Source organism: Dendrobates tinctorius, unplaced genomic scaffold, assembly GCF_039654945.1.
Source record: "Dendrobates tinctorius isolate UK_male_01 unplaced genomic scaffold, ASM3965494v1 ptg000070l, whole genome shotgun sequence".
NCBI lineage: Eukaryota > Metazoa > Chordata > Amphibia > Anura > Dendrobatidae > Dendrobates > Dendrobates tinctorius.
This window is the reverse complement of record NW_027361738.1, coordinates 63,094,062-63,109,004: the sequence shown is the minus strand read 5'-3', so window position 1 is coordinate 63,109,004 and position 14,943 is coordinate 63,094,062. Positions and strand designations below refer to the sequence as shown.

The window sequence follows — 14,943 nt, the reverse complement described above, 5'->3', positions numbered from 1 at the left end:
TCTTGGCTGAAAGCTTTTATCATTTGCTGTCTCGTAAGAGATCCTAGACCAAGTTCAAAGGAAAACCCAGGGTACATGGTTGCAACCTCTGCATTACACATTGTCACATATGCAGAACACTCTCAGCTGCAATTTTCTGTACAATTACTTTACAGATATCATTTTATCATCCAAGAGACCAGATACGAATGTATTAATGTATTAGTACCAAAGAAACTCAGTGAAAGATTGACAAAAAAATATTAATTTCTTTAATATTTATTTTCTTAATATTTATTTTATTAAGACAATGACAGTTTTAATTTAATCGAATACACAATAACTAAATACCCTACAGTAAAATAAGAAAGTGATTCACTGTACTGATGAAAGCTTACATCAAACGAACAAGAAGATATGGATTCTGCAATTTTAGCTTTTGCTATGTGGTAACAATGATTGTGATTTTTTTTTTTATATGGTAGATTGGTAGTATTATTACTAATCCTAAGGCCGGCATCACACATGTGAGGAATACGGCCGAGTCTCGCATGTTAATACCCGGCACTGCCGCCGGCACTCGGGAGCGGAGCGTGCGGCTCCATGTATTGCTATGCGGCCGCACGCTCCCTTCCGAGTGCTGGGTATTAACATGCGAGAATTGGCCGTATTCCTCACATGTGTGATCCCGGCCTAATACAGTGTATTAGGCTCTTGCAAAGACAATTGTTTAATTTCTAAATTTCTTTTATAGTAAATAAACTAAACACAGTGATTCTAAACAGAAATGATGTATACTGTTTTTTTTTTGCACAATTTATACACTATGTTAAACCGGAAGGCACTGCATAGGGGTAATTGAAATTCAGGGCTACCATTATATTGCAGCTTATAAAAACATTAAATCATTTTATTGCCAAATTCATGCAAAAGCACCAATATAATCACAGAATTTTACATATTTTTTATGCCCCAGTAGCCTGTTGTAGTTTTGCTTTTACCATGGTCACTTAGTGTCATTTCTGATCAGTTTTGTGTTCCAAGTAAACTTGTAGCATTCTCCTTCTATGTTCCACTAGTTCGCTTACATTTTCATGTCCCTTTTTTTGGATATCCGGATGAAGTACAGAGTAGACACTTCCCTGCCGACTCATACAGAAGTAATCCCCGTCAAGACTGCTGTAGTCCCTCACATTGGATGTTGAAATGGCGTATCCTGGCAAACTCACCTCTGGTTTTCTTATTTGGATATCAGTTGCTAAAGGGTGAACCCGGTAAATAACTTCAGGTGGCGAAACGTTTTTAGTTTTATTTTCATCATTTTTAGGCTCCTCTTTGACATTCCCTGATTTTCTACAGGTTCCTACTGTCATCAAAAACACAGGTATAAATAACAACCCATGAAGTGCCCCAAATGTGATGACGAGGAGCATGATCTTAAAAAAGCTTTTGAATATATAGCTTTTTGCTGCAGAAAGGGCAGCAATTCCTAAAATTGTTGACAAAGCACCTTGTACAATAGGGTAACCCAGGACATGCAGAGCATTGATTACTCTCTGGTTAGCATTTGGTTTCTTGTTAGAAACAGTCGCATATATTATATGAGCTGAAAAGTCGACCGAAAACCCGATACAGATGACAAGATTTATAATCGATATAGAATCTAAGTTGACTTTCCAGAAAAACATCAAGCCTGTCACGCCAGCTATGATGGATGCAATTGCAACTGTTACCCACAGTGCGCACAAGGGGTCTGGTATGAACAGAACTGAAATGACCAACATGACCACTGTTGCGACTACGATATTTTGAATTGTGTTTTGAATTATTATGCGATACTCGTCCAAGTAAATGAATAATGGGTGATAAACAAATACTTCAATGTCACAATTGTCTGTGACATCTCGTAAATGGGTTAACATATTTTTACCATCATCCATGGTGACTATATTAATGGCCTGGATGAAGAACCTGGATGTCTTAATCTCATACCCATTAGTGATGATGTCTTGCCTAAAGTGAGAAAAATTTAGATACACTCGGTTTAAATGTTTACGGAAATTCTCCTTAGTGGTTATGTTCAGATTTTCTACCTTAGCAATTTCTTCATATGTTCTCAACCAAGACACCGTATGTTCCTTGGCTATATAGTGATTCTTTTCTAACTCTTGCATACAAGCTTCAATGATCTCCTTTGTTTTTACATCCCAGTAATCCACTTCATTAGTTACCACCACCATAACCCTTGGACCATACTTAGAAAAATATAAAGCTTCTACGTCGTAAAATTGGGTCAAGGAAGAATTGACGTTGGCCAAATTTCGACTATCGATCCCATCTTGTATCTGAACGCTTCCATAAATGCTGGCAGATAAATATAACAGATACAAAAGTAGCACCGATACTTTTACCCATGGTTTTGTAAGAAATGGTCCATAGTACTTATAAAAGAATGCAGTTATCGGATGTTCAGTTTCAGTTTCCCGAGTTGGGTCATACGCTCCCCCGACACAACAAGCATTATACCAAAGGCTCTTTTTATCATCATTCTTGTGATTCACTTTCATACACGTTAACCAATGTCTGTTTTTAGTTTCATGCATCCCATTCAAAGCCAATACTGCTCCGAAGAAAATTATGCAGTAGATATAGCAGAACACCAGGGCAGTTCCTGTGTAAATGCAGAAAGATTGCACAGAGGGAAAGTGGTTCATAATGCCAATGTAGAAAGCGAGTACATCCGTGAGCGTAGTGATGGTGATGGAAACTGCTGCTTCTTGGTAAGTGTCAGCCATGCGTTCTTCAAGTGTAGTCGTCACCTTTGTTCGCTGCCAACATGAGATAATAATGAACATATTGTCCACCCCGACTCCTATGCAAGACAAAGTAAAGAGCCATACTTTGTTATTTACTGCAGCATTAAGCAAACTTACATCCTAGAATTGTCTACCAGAAAATGGGATATTTGATTGTGGGAAAATTCTGTTTAATGCTGTAAAGCCTGTTGCCATAATATAAGCAATGCCAAATAAATTAACCAGATAAAAAATAAATAAACTGGGTAAACCCAAAATAAAAACAGCACAATCTGCAATTTACAGAAAATGCATACGTTAGTTACGGTAATTCATTTGGTTTTAGTGTTAGCGGACAAGGTCAACAAAACATTGGGGGGCTGTATGAGAAAGTGTGGTATGTATGATGGTGTTGAAGTCTATAGGCTCCTCATATATGCGCCAATGAAAGACTAATAAATAATTGGCTTCCTACAAAACTGACCTCTAGGTTTATTTTCATAGTTTATCACTGACATAGCTGAAAAATTACAAGTACATGATATGAAATATAAACATGGGGAGAACGGTAGAAAATATAAGAGACTTTAAGTGTTTGACACAATAAGACATGAGACATTTTGTCCTATTATAAAACAAAATATTAACCCCTTCCTGACATCCGACGTACTATCCCGTCCATGGGACCCGGGCCCCTATGCCCATGGACGGGATAGTACATCTCAGCGATCAGCGGCGCCCACGTGGTGAGCGCCGCTGATCGCGGCCGTGTGTCAGCTGATTATCACAGCTGACACCCGGCACAATGTGTCAGGGGCGGTCACGGACCGCCCCCGACACGTTAGCCCCTTGCACACCGCGATCAAACACGCGGTGTACCGGGAGTTAAAGGGAAGCATCGGCAGGGAGGGGGCTCCCTCCGTGCTTCCCTGAGCCCCCCACGGCAGCGCAATGTGCAGCGCTGCTGCGGGGGACTCCTTTCCTGCAGGCCCCCGAATCCAAGATGGCGACGGGGGCCTTCGGGGGCCTGCAGGAAGCTGGCTTCCTCAGTGCCTGCAAAGCGCAGGCAAGAAGAAGTCTTCTTCAATGCCTGTGACAGATTGCTGATCTGTCACAGTGATCTGTGATGTGACAGATCAGCGATCTGTCACAGGACAGTGATGTCCCACCTGGGACTATGTAATAAAGTAAAAGAAAAATAAAAAAAAAGTGTAAAAATAATTTTAAAAAAATCGCCAAATAAATTAGTAAAAAAAAAAAAATATTCCCCAATAAATTCATTTTTTGAAAATAAAAACAAAACAAAACAATAAAAGTACACATATAAGGAATCGCCACGTCCGTAACGACCCGCCCTATAAAACTGTCCCATTAGTTAACCCCTTTAGCGAAGCCCTTAAAAAATAAAAACAAAAAACGAAGCAAAAAATAATGATTTATTATCATACCGCCAAACAAAAAGTGTAATAACGCGCGATCAAAAAGACACATATAAATATCCATGGTACCGCTGAAAACGTCATCTTGTCCCGCAAAAAACGAGCCACCACACAGCATCATCAGCAAAAATATAAAAAAGTTATAGCTCGCAGAATAAAGCGATACAAAAATAATTATTTTTTTATATAAAATAGTTTTCATTGCATAAAACCGACAAAACATAAAAAAAGACCTAAATGAGGTATCGCTGTAACCGTACTGACCCAAAGAATAAAACCGCTTTATCAGTTTTACCGCACGCGGAACGGTGTAAACGCACTTCCCCAAAAGAAATTCATGAAACGCTGGTTTTTGTTCATTCTGCGTCCCAAAAATCGGAATAAAAAGCGATCAAAAAATGTCACGTGCCCGAAAATGGCACCAATAAAAACGTCAACTCGTCCCGCAAAAAATAAGACCTCACATGACTCGGTGGGTCAAAATACGGAAAAATTATAGCTCTCAATATGTGGTGATGCAAAAACAATTTTTACAATAAAAAGCGTCTTTTAGCGTGCGACAGCTGCCAAACATAAAAAACGCCATAAATAGTAAATCAAACCCCCCGTTATCACCCCCTTAGTTAGGGAAAAATAATAAAATTAAAAAAATGTATTTATTTCCATTTTTCCATTAGGGTTAGGGTTAGGGCTAGGGTTAGGGTTAGGGCTAAGGTTAGGGCTTGGGTTAGGGCTAGGGTTAGGGCTGAGATTAGGGTTAGGGGTGTGTTGGGGTTCGGGTTGGAGTTAGAATTGGGGGTTTCCACTGTTTGGGCACATCAGGGGCTCTCCAAATGCAACATTGCGTCTGATCTCAATTCCAGCCAATTCTGAGTTGAAAAAGTCATATGGTGCTCCTTCCCTTCCAAGCTCTGCCATGCGCCCAAACAGTGTTTTACCCCCACATGTAGGGTATCAGCCTACTCAGGACAAATTGCAAAACAATTTTTGGGGTCCAATTTCTCCTGTTACCCTTAGGAAAATACAAAATTGGGGGCAAAAATATCATTTTTGTGGAAAAAAATGATCTTTTTATTTTCACGTCCGAGCGTTATAAACTTCTGTGAAGCACTTGGGGGTTCAAAGTGCTCACCACACATCTAGATAAGTTCCGTGGGGGGGTCTAGTGTCCAAAATGGTATCACTTGTGGGGAGTTTCAATAGTTTAGGTACATCAGGGGCTCTCCAAACGCACATGACACCCGCAGACCATTCCATCAAAGTCTGCATTCCAAAATGGCTGTGCTTCCCTTCCGAGCCCCGACGTGTGTCCATACAGTAGTTTTCTCCCACATATGGGGTGTCAGCGTACTCATGACAAATTGGACAACAACTTTTGGGGTCCAATTTCTCCTGTTACCCTTGGGAAAATGAAAAAATTGGGGACTAATTGATCATGTTTGTGGAAAAAATACAATTTTTTTATTTTCATGCCCGGGCATTATAAACTTCTGTGAAGCCCTTGGGGGTTCAAAGTGCTCACCACACATCTAGATAAGTTCCTTAGGGGTTCTCGTTTCCAAAATGGGGTCATTTGTGGGTGTTTCCACTGTTTAGGTACATTAGGGGCTCTCCAAAGGCAACATGACACCCACAGACCATTCCATCAAAGTCTGCATTCCAAAACGTCACTACTTCCCTTCCGAGCATTGACGTGTGTCCATACAGTAGTTTTCTCCCACATATGGGGTGTCAGCGTACTCTGGACAAATTGGACAACAACTTTTGGGGTTCAATTTCTCCTGTTACCCTTGGGAAAATAAAAAAATTGGGGACTCATGTTTGGGATCATGGGATTGGGATCATGTTTGTGGAAAAAATACGATTTTTTTATTTTCATGCCCTGGCATTATAAACTTCTGTGAAGCCCTTTGGGGTTCAAAGTGCTCACCTCACATCTAGATAAGTTCCTTAGGGGGTCTAGTTTTCAAAATGGGGTCATTTGTGGGGGGTTTCCACTGTTTAGGTACATTAGGGGCTCTCCAAAGGCAACATGACACCCGCAGACCATTCCATCAATGTCTGCATTCCAAAACGTCACTACTTCCCTTCCGAGCCCTGACGTGTGTCCATACAGTAGTTTTCTCCCACATATGGGGTGTCAGCTTACTCAGGACAAATTGGACAACAACTTTTGGGGTCCAATTTCTCCTGTTACCCTTGGGAAAATAAAAAAAAATGGTGACTAAAAGATCATGTTTGTGGAAAAAATACGAATTTTTTATTTTCACGCCCGGGCGTTATAAACTTCTGTGAAGCACTGGGGGGTTCAAAGTGCTCACCACACATCTAGATAAGTTCCTTGGGGGGTCTAGTTTACAAAATGGTATCATTTGTGGGGGGTTTCCACTGTTTAGGTACATCAGGGGTTTTCCAATCGCGACATGGTGTCCGATCTCAATTCCAGCCAAAAACGTCAAATGGCGCTGCTTCCCTTCCGAGCTCTGCCATGCGCCCAAATAGTGGTTTACCCCCGCATTTGGGGTATCAGCGTACTCAGGACAAATTGCACAATAACTTTTAGGGTGCTGTTACCCTTGGAAAAATAAGAATTGAGGGTGAAAAGATCATTTTTGTGGAAAAAATATGATTTTTTAATTGTACCGCTGTACGTTATAAACTTCTTTAAAGCCCTTGTGGGTTCAAAGTTCTCACCACATATCTAGATAAGTTCCTTGGGGGGTCTAGTTTCCAAAATGGGGTCACTTGTAGGGGGTTTCCACTGTTTAGGTACATCAGGGACTCTCCAAATGTGACATGGCGTCCGATCTGAATTCCAGCCAATTTTGCATTGAAAAAGTCAAACGGCGCTCCTTCCATTCTGAGCTCTGCCATGCGCCGAAACAGTCGTTCCCCCCCACAAATCAGGTTTCAGCGTACTCACGACAAATTGCACAATAACTTTTGCAGTCCATTTTCTCCTGTTACCCTTGGTAAAATAAAAAAAATTGAACCTGAAGTATTTTTTTTGTGAAAAAAAGTTAGATGTTCATTTTTTTTTAAATATTCAAAAAAATTCCTGTGACGCACCTAAAGGGTTAATAAACTTCTTGAATGTGGTTTTGAGCACCTTAAGGGGTGCAGTTTTTTATAATGGTGTCACTTTTGGGTATTTTCTATCCTATAGACCCCTCAAAGTGGCTTCAAATGTGATGTGGTCCTAAAAATAAAATGGTGTTGTAAAAATGAGAAATTGCTGGTCAAATTTTAACCCTTATAACTTCCTAACAAAAAAAAATTTTGGTTCCAAAATTGTGCTGATGTAAAGTAAACATGTGGGAAATGTTAGTTATCAAGTTTTTTGTGTGCTGTATCTCTGTGATTTAAGGGCATAAAAATTCAAAGTTGGAAAATTGCGAAATTTTCAAAATTTTTGCCAAATTTCCATTTTTTTCACAAATAAACGCAAGTTATTTGAATGAAATTTTACCACTAACATGAAGTACAATATGTCATGAGAAAACTATGTCTGAATCACCGGGATCCATGGAAGCGTTCCAGAGTTATGACCTCATAAAGGTACAGTGGTCAGAATTGTAAAAATTGGCCCGGTCATGAACGTGCAAACCACCCTTGGGGGTGAAGGGGTTAAAGTGAGTAATATTACAACTCGTATCAATATTACGAACAAGCATTCTATACAATCATATTAGCATTTAAAAGATCATTTTAAAGTATCGATATACCTTCACCCCTTCACGACATATGATGATGCACAGTTGTGTCATATGTTATGTCCTTTTCTTTGATGAGAGTTGGCACGCTGAGCTCACATATTTCCCGGCAGATGATGGCTGATTTAATCAGCTATCATCTGCCACTAACAGCTGCGGATGGAATAAAGCTCCGCTTGCTGCTGTTAACTTATTATATGCAATTGTCAATTTCTGACAGCAGCATTTAACACAAGTGGGCAAGAGGGTGCATAATTCCCTGCACCCTTCGGCACACCTGTGACATGATCGAGGGGACACCTATGGATTGTCATGACAGCTGTCGACTCCTGTTCCTGTCATTATAATAGTCCTGTGAATGCCAGAATTTAGTTGGCGTTCATAGGAGACTGTGAGATTAGCTATACATAGTAGCGCCAATGCACTGCTATGTATAGAGCAAGCAGTCAACTGCAGCTTCAAATCTCCTAAAGAGATATTAAATACGATAAAAAGTAAAAAAAAAGTTTTAAAAAATATGAAAAAAAAAACAAAAGTTCAAATGACTCAAATTTTGCCCCATTAAAAATAAAATAAATAAATACACACATTTGGAATTGCTGCGTTAAGAAAAGTCTGATCTGAATGGTAAACAGCGTAAAGATAAAAAAATGGAAACACAAGAATTTTTTTTTGCAGTTGTAACAGTGCAATAAAATGCAATAAGAGCCGGTCAAAACAACGTATCTACCCCAAAATGGTATCAGTAAAAATATCATCTCAATGCACAAAAAAATAAGATACCTCACAGTCTCATATCACGAAAATTGAAAATGTTGCGGGCCTTGTAAGAATTGCAATATAAGCAAAACTACTTTTACAAATTTCAGAAACTTTTTTCACCACTTAAATAAAAAAAAAACAAACTATACATGTTTGGTATCTGCATACTTGTACTGACCCGGAGAATCATGGTGCCAAGTCAGTTTTACAGTATAGTGAACATGTTAAAGTAAAAAACAAACAAAAACAATTGTGGAATTGCACAGTTTTGTAATTGTAACGCACTTTGGAATTTTTTTTCTGCTTCCCAGTGCATCATATGATAAAACTAATGGTGTCGTTCAAAAGTACAACTCGTCCAGCAAAAAAACAAGCCCTTATATGATTAAGTGGATGGAAAAATTAAAAAGATACGGTTCTTGGAAGAAGAGGAGGTAAAAACGAAAGCGAACCCCCCTCCCAAAACAGCCCGGTCATGAAGGTAGCTATTCCTCTAGCGTTCTTTTATCAACCCTGAAAATAAACGGGACAGGTGTAGAAATTCAATATGTCCAATCCTTCTTCCCCTCAACATTACCTGCCAGGTGAAAATCGGGTGGCCTTCATATGCACAAGATGAATAACATTTTTGGGTTCGGCCCACTTTTGTTTTATGTATATGGACACTTTTAGACTACATGAAGAAATCATTTTTTTTTGTTCTGCAGAAACCGGTTTCTGACTATTCTACATTTTCACTGCTCTTACATTAAAAAATGCTTTTCATCACATGTTGAGGAGACTTTATATTGAAAACCTTGTTCCAGGGTTAGGGCGAATATGCATGTGTTTTCAATTACAGATTGCAGTAAGTCACTGTTGTCACTTCCATTGGTGGCTGTTGCTTTCTCTGTAGAAGAATATAGGATTTAAGCCTGGAAATCAAAACATCAACCCTATCCCTCTCTACTCCAAAAAGATTCATCAGGAGGCCCCCATACACATAAGATACACAGCTTGTCCCACTGATGGAACAACTTTAATGAGGGTTTTAAAGCCGCAAATTGCCATTGTTGTTTGTTAGAGAATGTAACTGTCTCTGAACAGGAACCGATAAGAATTAGTTTTCGTTGTATCTTTGTTATCATTTAACAAAACATAATAAAATTGTAAGAATACCTAAATTTCTCTTACCAAGAATCAGAAAGGGTGCATTTGCAACGGTCCTGGCAAACGGTACTCCACACAGTAAAAGCAACCCAAAACTTGCCAATATGGCTAATCCAGGTGATATCACTCCAATCATGGTCAACCAAATTTTATTTCTTACATTGTCAAAACTAAAACAAGGCAGAAGAGAATTTATTTTTTTTATAACATTGTGATGATCATGTCAAAATTACTGTCATTTATATATTGTATAATGTTTTAAAGACCCATCTCTATTATAACAAAGTGTCCTATAACCTACGCTGACTTGTTCTGATACATTGGGATTTTTGAAACCTCATTCACTTGTATTGTGCTGTACTGTTTCTTTTGACTCCAATAATAAGAATATTTTAGAACATACAGTTGTGTAAAAAAGTGTTTGCCCCTTTCCTGATTTCCTATTCTTTTGCATGTTTGTCACATTTATATGTTTCAGATCATCAAATAAATGTAAATATTAGACAAAGATAACACAAGCAACCACAAAATGCAGTTTTTAAATGAAGTTCGTTATTAAGAGAACAAGGGATTCAAACCTACAGGGCCCTGTGTGAAAAAGTGATTGCCCTCTAAACCTAATAACTGGCTGGGCCACCCTTAGCAGCAACAACTGCAATCAAGCGTTTGCGATAATTCTCAATGAGTCTTTTACAACTTTCTGGAGGAATTTTGGCCACTCATCTTTGCAGAAGTGTTGTAATTCAACCACATTAGAGGGTTTCCAAGCATGAACCGCCTTTTTCAGGTTATACCACAGCATCTTAATTGGATTAAGGTCAGAATTAGGCCACTCCAAAGTCTTAATTTTGTTTTTCTTAAGCCATTCAGTGGTGGACTTGCTAGTGTGTTTTGGATCATTGTCCTGCTGCATAACCCAAATGCGCTTAAGCTTTCAGGATTTTTGGTAGACAGCAGAATTCATGGTTCCATTTAGCACAGCAAGTCTTCCAGGTCCTGAAGCAGAAAATCAGCCAGAGACCATCACACTACCACCACTATATTTTACCATTGGTATGATGTTCCTTTTCTAAAATGCTGTGTTACTTCAATTCCAGATTTAATGGGACATACACCTTCAAGAAAGTTCAACTTTTGTCTTGTCTATCCACAGAGTATTCTCCCAAAAGTCTTGGGGATCATCAGGGTGTTTTCTGGCAAAACTGAGATGAGCCTTTATGTTCTTATTGCTCTGCAGTGGTCTTCATCTTAGAACTATGCCATGCAGGCCATTTTTGCCCAGTCTCTTTCTTATGGTGGAGTCATGAAAACTGACCTTAACTGAGGCAAGTGAGACCTGCAGTTCTTTGGATGTTGTTGTGGGGTCTTTTGTGACCTCTTGGATGAGTCGTTGCTGCACTCTTGGGATAATTTTGGTCCGCCGGCCACTCCTGGGAAGGTTCACCACTGTTCCCTGTTTTCGCCATTTGTGGCTAATAGCTCTCACTGTGCTTTCCTGGAGTCCCAAATTTTTGGAAATGGCTTTGCAACCTTTTTCAGACTAATAGATCTCAATTACTTTGTTTCTTATTTGTTCCAGAAATTCTTTGGATCGGAGCATGATGTCTAGCTTTTGAGGTACTTTCGGTCTACTTCACTTTGTCAGGCAGTTCCTATTTAAATGATTTCTTGATAAACAACAGTTAATTTATGTTGTCTTTTAGGGGTACTCACTTATTCTCACAGGGTCCTGTAGGTTTGGACTTCTTTTTCCCTTAAAAATAAAGACCTTCATTTAAAAACTGCATTTTGTGTTTACTTGATATCATTGTCTAATATTTAAATTTGTTTGATGATCTGAAACATTTAAAGGGAATCTCTCACCCCATTTTTCTACAGCTGCCGGCACCGCCATCAGGGGCATATCTACAGCATTCTGTAATGCTATAGATAAGCCCCCCATGTAACCTGAAAGGGAAGAAAAACGAGTTATATTATACTCACCCAGGAGCGGTCCCGGTCAGGTTTTGGTCCGATGGGTGTCGCGGGCCGGTCCGGCGCCTCCCATCTTCTAACGGTGACGTCCTCTTCTTTGCTTCCCATCGTGGCTCCTGCGCAGACGCACTGCGTTGCCCTATTGAGGGCAGAGCAGAGTCCTGCAGTGCGCCGGACCTCTCTGACTTTTCCCGGCGCCCGCGCATTGCAGAACTCTGATTTGCCCTCGACAGGGCAGAGCAGTGCACCTGCGCAGGAGCGTGACAGATTCCCTTTAAGGATGACGAACATGCAAAAGAATAGGAAATCAGGAAGGGGTAAACACTTTTTCACACAACTTATAAATATATAAGAATATATTTATATATATATATGCATATATACATTCCCCATGGGTGACCCTGCATTGCTGGCTTATCCCTTGAGAATATGATTTCAGTGACAGCTACAATATCACCATCTTCAGCATGAGTTCCAGAATTCACTTACCTTACGCAAGATAGTATAGAGAACAACATTGTCACAATATATGTGATTGAGAACAACGGGATGATGCTTTCTGTGCTTCCTTCAAACTCTTTTTGTAGAGAAACAGATGTTGAATGATAAACCTGTATATCATGCAAAAAGGATTATTTTCATATTTGCAATGTATACGCACAACAGCTATCTCTTCCAAACTCCCAAATACAAAAGTTGAACAATCATTTGTTTTCATTAGGGAGAAAGCTGCTACTAGACACCTCCAGCAGAGTATCATCCCATTGAACAGCAGGTGTGGGCATCTAAATTTATTGTGGTGTTCCCATAATTGTAATTTATTCCCTATCCATATGATAAGAGACAACTGGCTGCTCAATGGGAGTTCAATCACTGGAACGCCCATGTATCCCGAGAATGAGGCGCAAGATCCTGAGAATGAAGTCTTGAATCAAGTAGATGTGACAATGCTCAACTTCTACTCCATATCAATGGGACTACCGGAAATAGTAGAGACCTGTACTAGGCTTTCTCTGGCCGGCCCATAGTAATGTATTGGTAGCGGTCAATCAGTCATAGATTTGCTCTATTTAAGATGAGGTTGCTCTGCAGATGGGGCTCTAGGGGTCCCAGCAATAATTAAATCTCCTATTCTATGAATAGATGATAATTTGCAATTAAGATCTTTCTCATATCATGTGTTGTTTTTTTTTACATACTTCCAAAACATGTACTTACAGGTTAACAAAAAAAAAATGACCTATGCTTTCTATTACATTATTAATACATATGGTGATATACAGTACTGAGAGATATTCTGAAAAAAAGCCCACAAAATTCAACAATATCATAACTTACCTTCAATGATTTCAGCTGTAATTTTTCTATTTGATGAGGAAGAAACTCCATGAAGTACTCAAGCCATTCCAGGCTGATATTTTGGATTTTTTCATCATCATCCTTCAAGTAATATAAAAACCGTAGAGCCTGGGCTTTCTGTAACTGGTTGCCAGGTCCAATGGTCACTCCTCCAATGTACAGTCCGACGTACTCCCCATTAAACAGCAGTGGGTATGTTATTAGGATTTCTTCTTCTGTACTATTACTCATTGAGGCAAGTAATGGGTTGGCTGGGAGACAGGAGTGACCATTGACTTCAGCACATAGTTGCCTAAATCTTACATGAGACTTTGAGGACAGGTTTTTCACAGTTGCGTCCAACTTCACTAGCTCCTTGAAGTTGCTTCTGTTGAAGATATTATTTGACGTGGCTACAATAATGAGGGAAGCAAATCTGCCCGCCGTATACAGCCGCTGTACTGAAAATTGGCTTGACTCATTCATGGGGAAATGCTTCTCGATAAAATCTCTCTGACCCTTTGCGATACCTCCTTCTGGAGTGAAGAGCTCATGTAACTTGTTAAATTCTCTTTCTTCCAGAAAATAAAACCCAGCTCCTAACCCAACTGATAAAATAATAGGGATAATGATGAAAAACCACGGGTTCTTGGCTATTAGTTTTCCCAGTTTACGAAACCCCCTAGAAAGTGGCCTTTCTAAGCAGTCAGCATGGCACCCACTTGTATTCAGTTGGTCTGTGCACATCTTGTGAAACTAATTCACTAGGAATGCTCGAAAAATATTTAGAATTGAGTCCTCAGTGGTTGATACCTTTTAATGGCTAACTGAAAATACGGTAAAAAATTGCAAGCTTTCGAGAAGACTAGGAATGCTATGCGGTTACTCACTCTGTCCTCCAAGGTATTATACGGTAGTTCTGATAGTCAGTAAAAAGCTCAGTACGCCTGCAAGACTCTAATTTATAGCCTACGTAGGCACCTCTAGAAACACCTCCATTAATGGAGAATAATGAACCAGATGCTAAAGCAGAATCAATAAATAGAATTATTCATTATTTTTGACATTTCAATATTTGTCATAATGTTATAGTTTAATAAAAATGACCACTGGAAAGCTTCCAATCTGACGCCTATCATATGCAAATATGCCAAAGTATGTTACTTAAGATATTAGCATCTGTCCTCACCAAATTCACTTTCAGACAATTCAATATGCGTTACATAGTTTGTTGCAGATACTTAGATTTAATTAAAACCTGATAAGACTAAGTTTAAAGCAATTAAAATTAAATTTAATGAAATCTAAGTCTGCAGCCAATGGTAACATAAATATCATTTTATTTCTTAGCACTTTCAAATCAACTAGAATTTGCTAGTCTGAATCAAAAATTAAAGTAAATTATTTTAACCTCTTAGCAACATTAGACATATTGGTACACCCAAAGACGGGTCCACATGTATTACTCAATGTCAGGAGCTGAAACCACATCATACAAAGCAGAAGTCAACTGTGTCACACAGCTAGCATCTGCCTGTTACTTAGTTACATAGGCTGAAAAAAAACCTAGGTCCATCAAGTTCACCCTTTTTCCACCAATTGTGCATTTTGTCATGAAATTAACTACAATCTGCAATATTATATGTATTGAGGAAATTGTCCAGCCCTTTTTTTAAAAACTGTATCAATGACTGCCATTGCTCCCTCTTGTGGTCGGCATTTCACAGTCTGGCTGCTCTAACTGTAAAGAACTCTTTCCTGTTCTTTCCTGTTTGCTGTCAGAATCGCCTTTCT

At 39.2% G+C, this 14,943-nt stretch overlaps 1 protein-coding gene across 1 annotated transcript; it reads right to left on the bottom strand.

Annotated features, from left to right (window-relative positions):
• Positions 1-708: 708 nt before the first annotated feature.
• LOC141095884 (patched domain-containing protein 3-like) lies at positions 709-13,896 on the bottom strand. The gene is made up of 4 exons (XM_073582259.1): positions 13,150-13,896; positions 12,301-12,422; positions 9,862-10,007; positions 709-2,851 (listed from the first exon to the last, which is right to left on the bottom strand). Exons 1-4 carry the CDS (start codon positions 13,894-13,896, stop codon positions 996-998), a joined length of 2,871 nt encoding a protein of 956 aa, XP_073438360.1. The 3' UTR covers positions 709-995.
• Between the last annotated feature and the right edge of the window lie 1,047 nt (positions 13,897-14,943).

Coding starts and splice junctions, on each gene's coding strand:
- LOC141095884 (XM_073582259.1), bottom strand. CDS start 13,896: ATGTGCACAGACCAACTGAATACAAGTGGGTGCCATGCTGACTGCTTA. Junction 12,423..13,149: donor TACAGCTGAAATCATTGAAG/GTAAGTTATGAT, acceptor CATGATATACAG/GTTTATCATTCAACATCTGT. Junction 10,008..12,300: donor TCTATACTATCTTGCGTAAG/GTAAGTGAATTC, acceptor GCCTTGTTTTAG/TTTTGACAATGTAAGAAATA.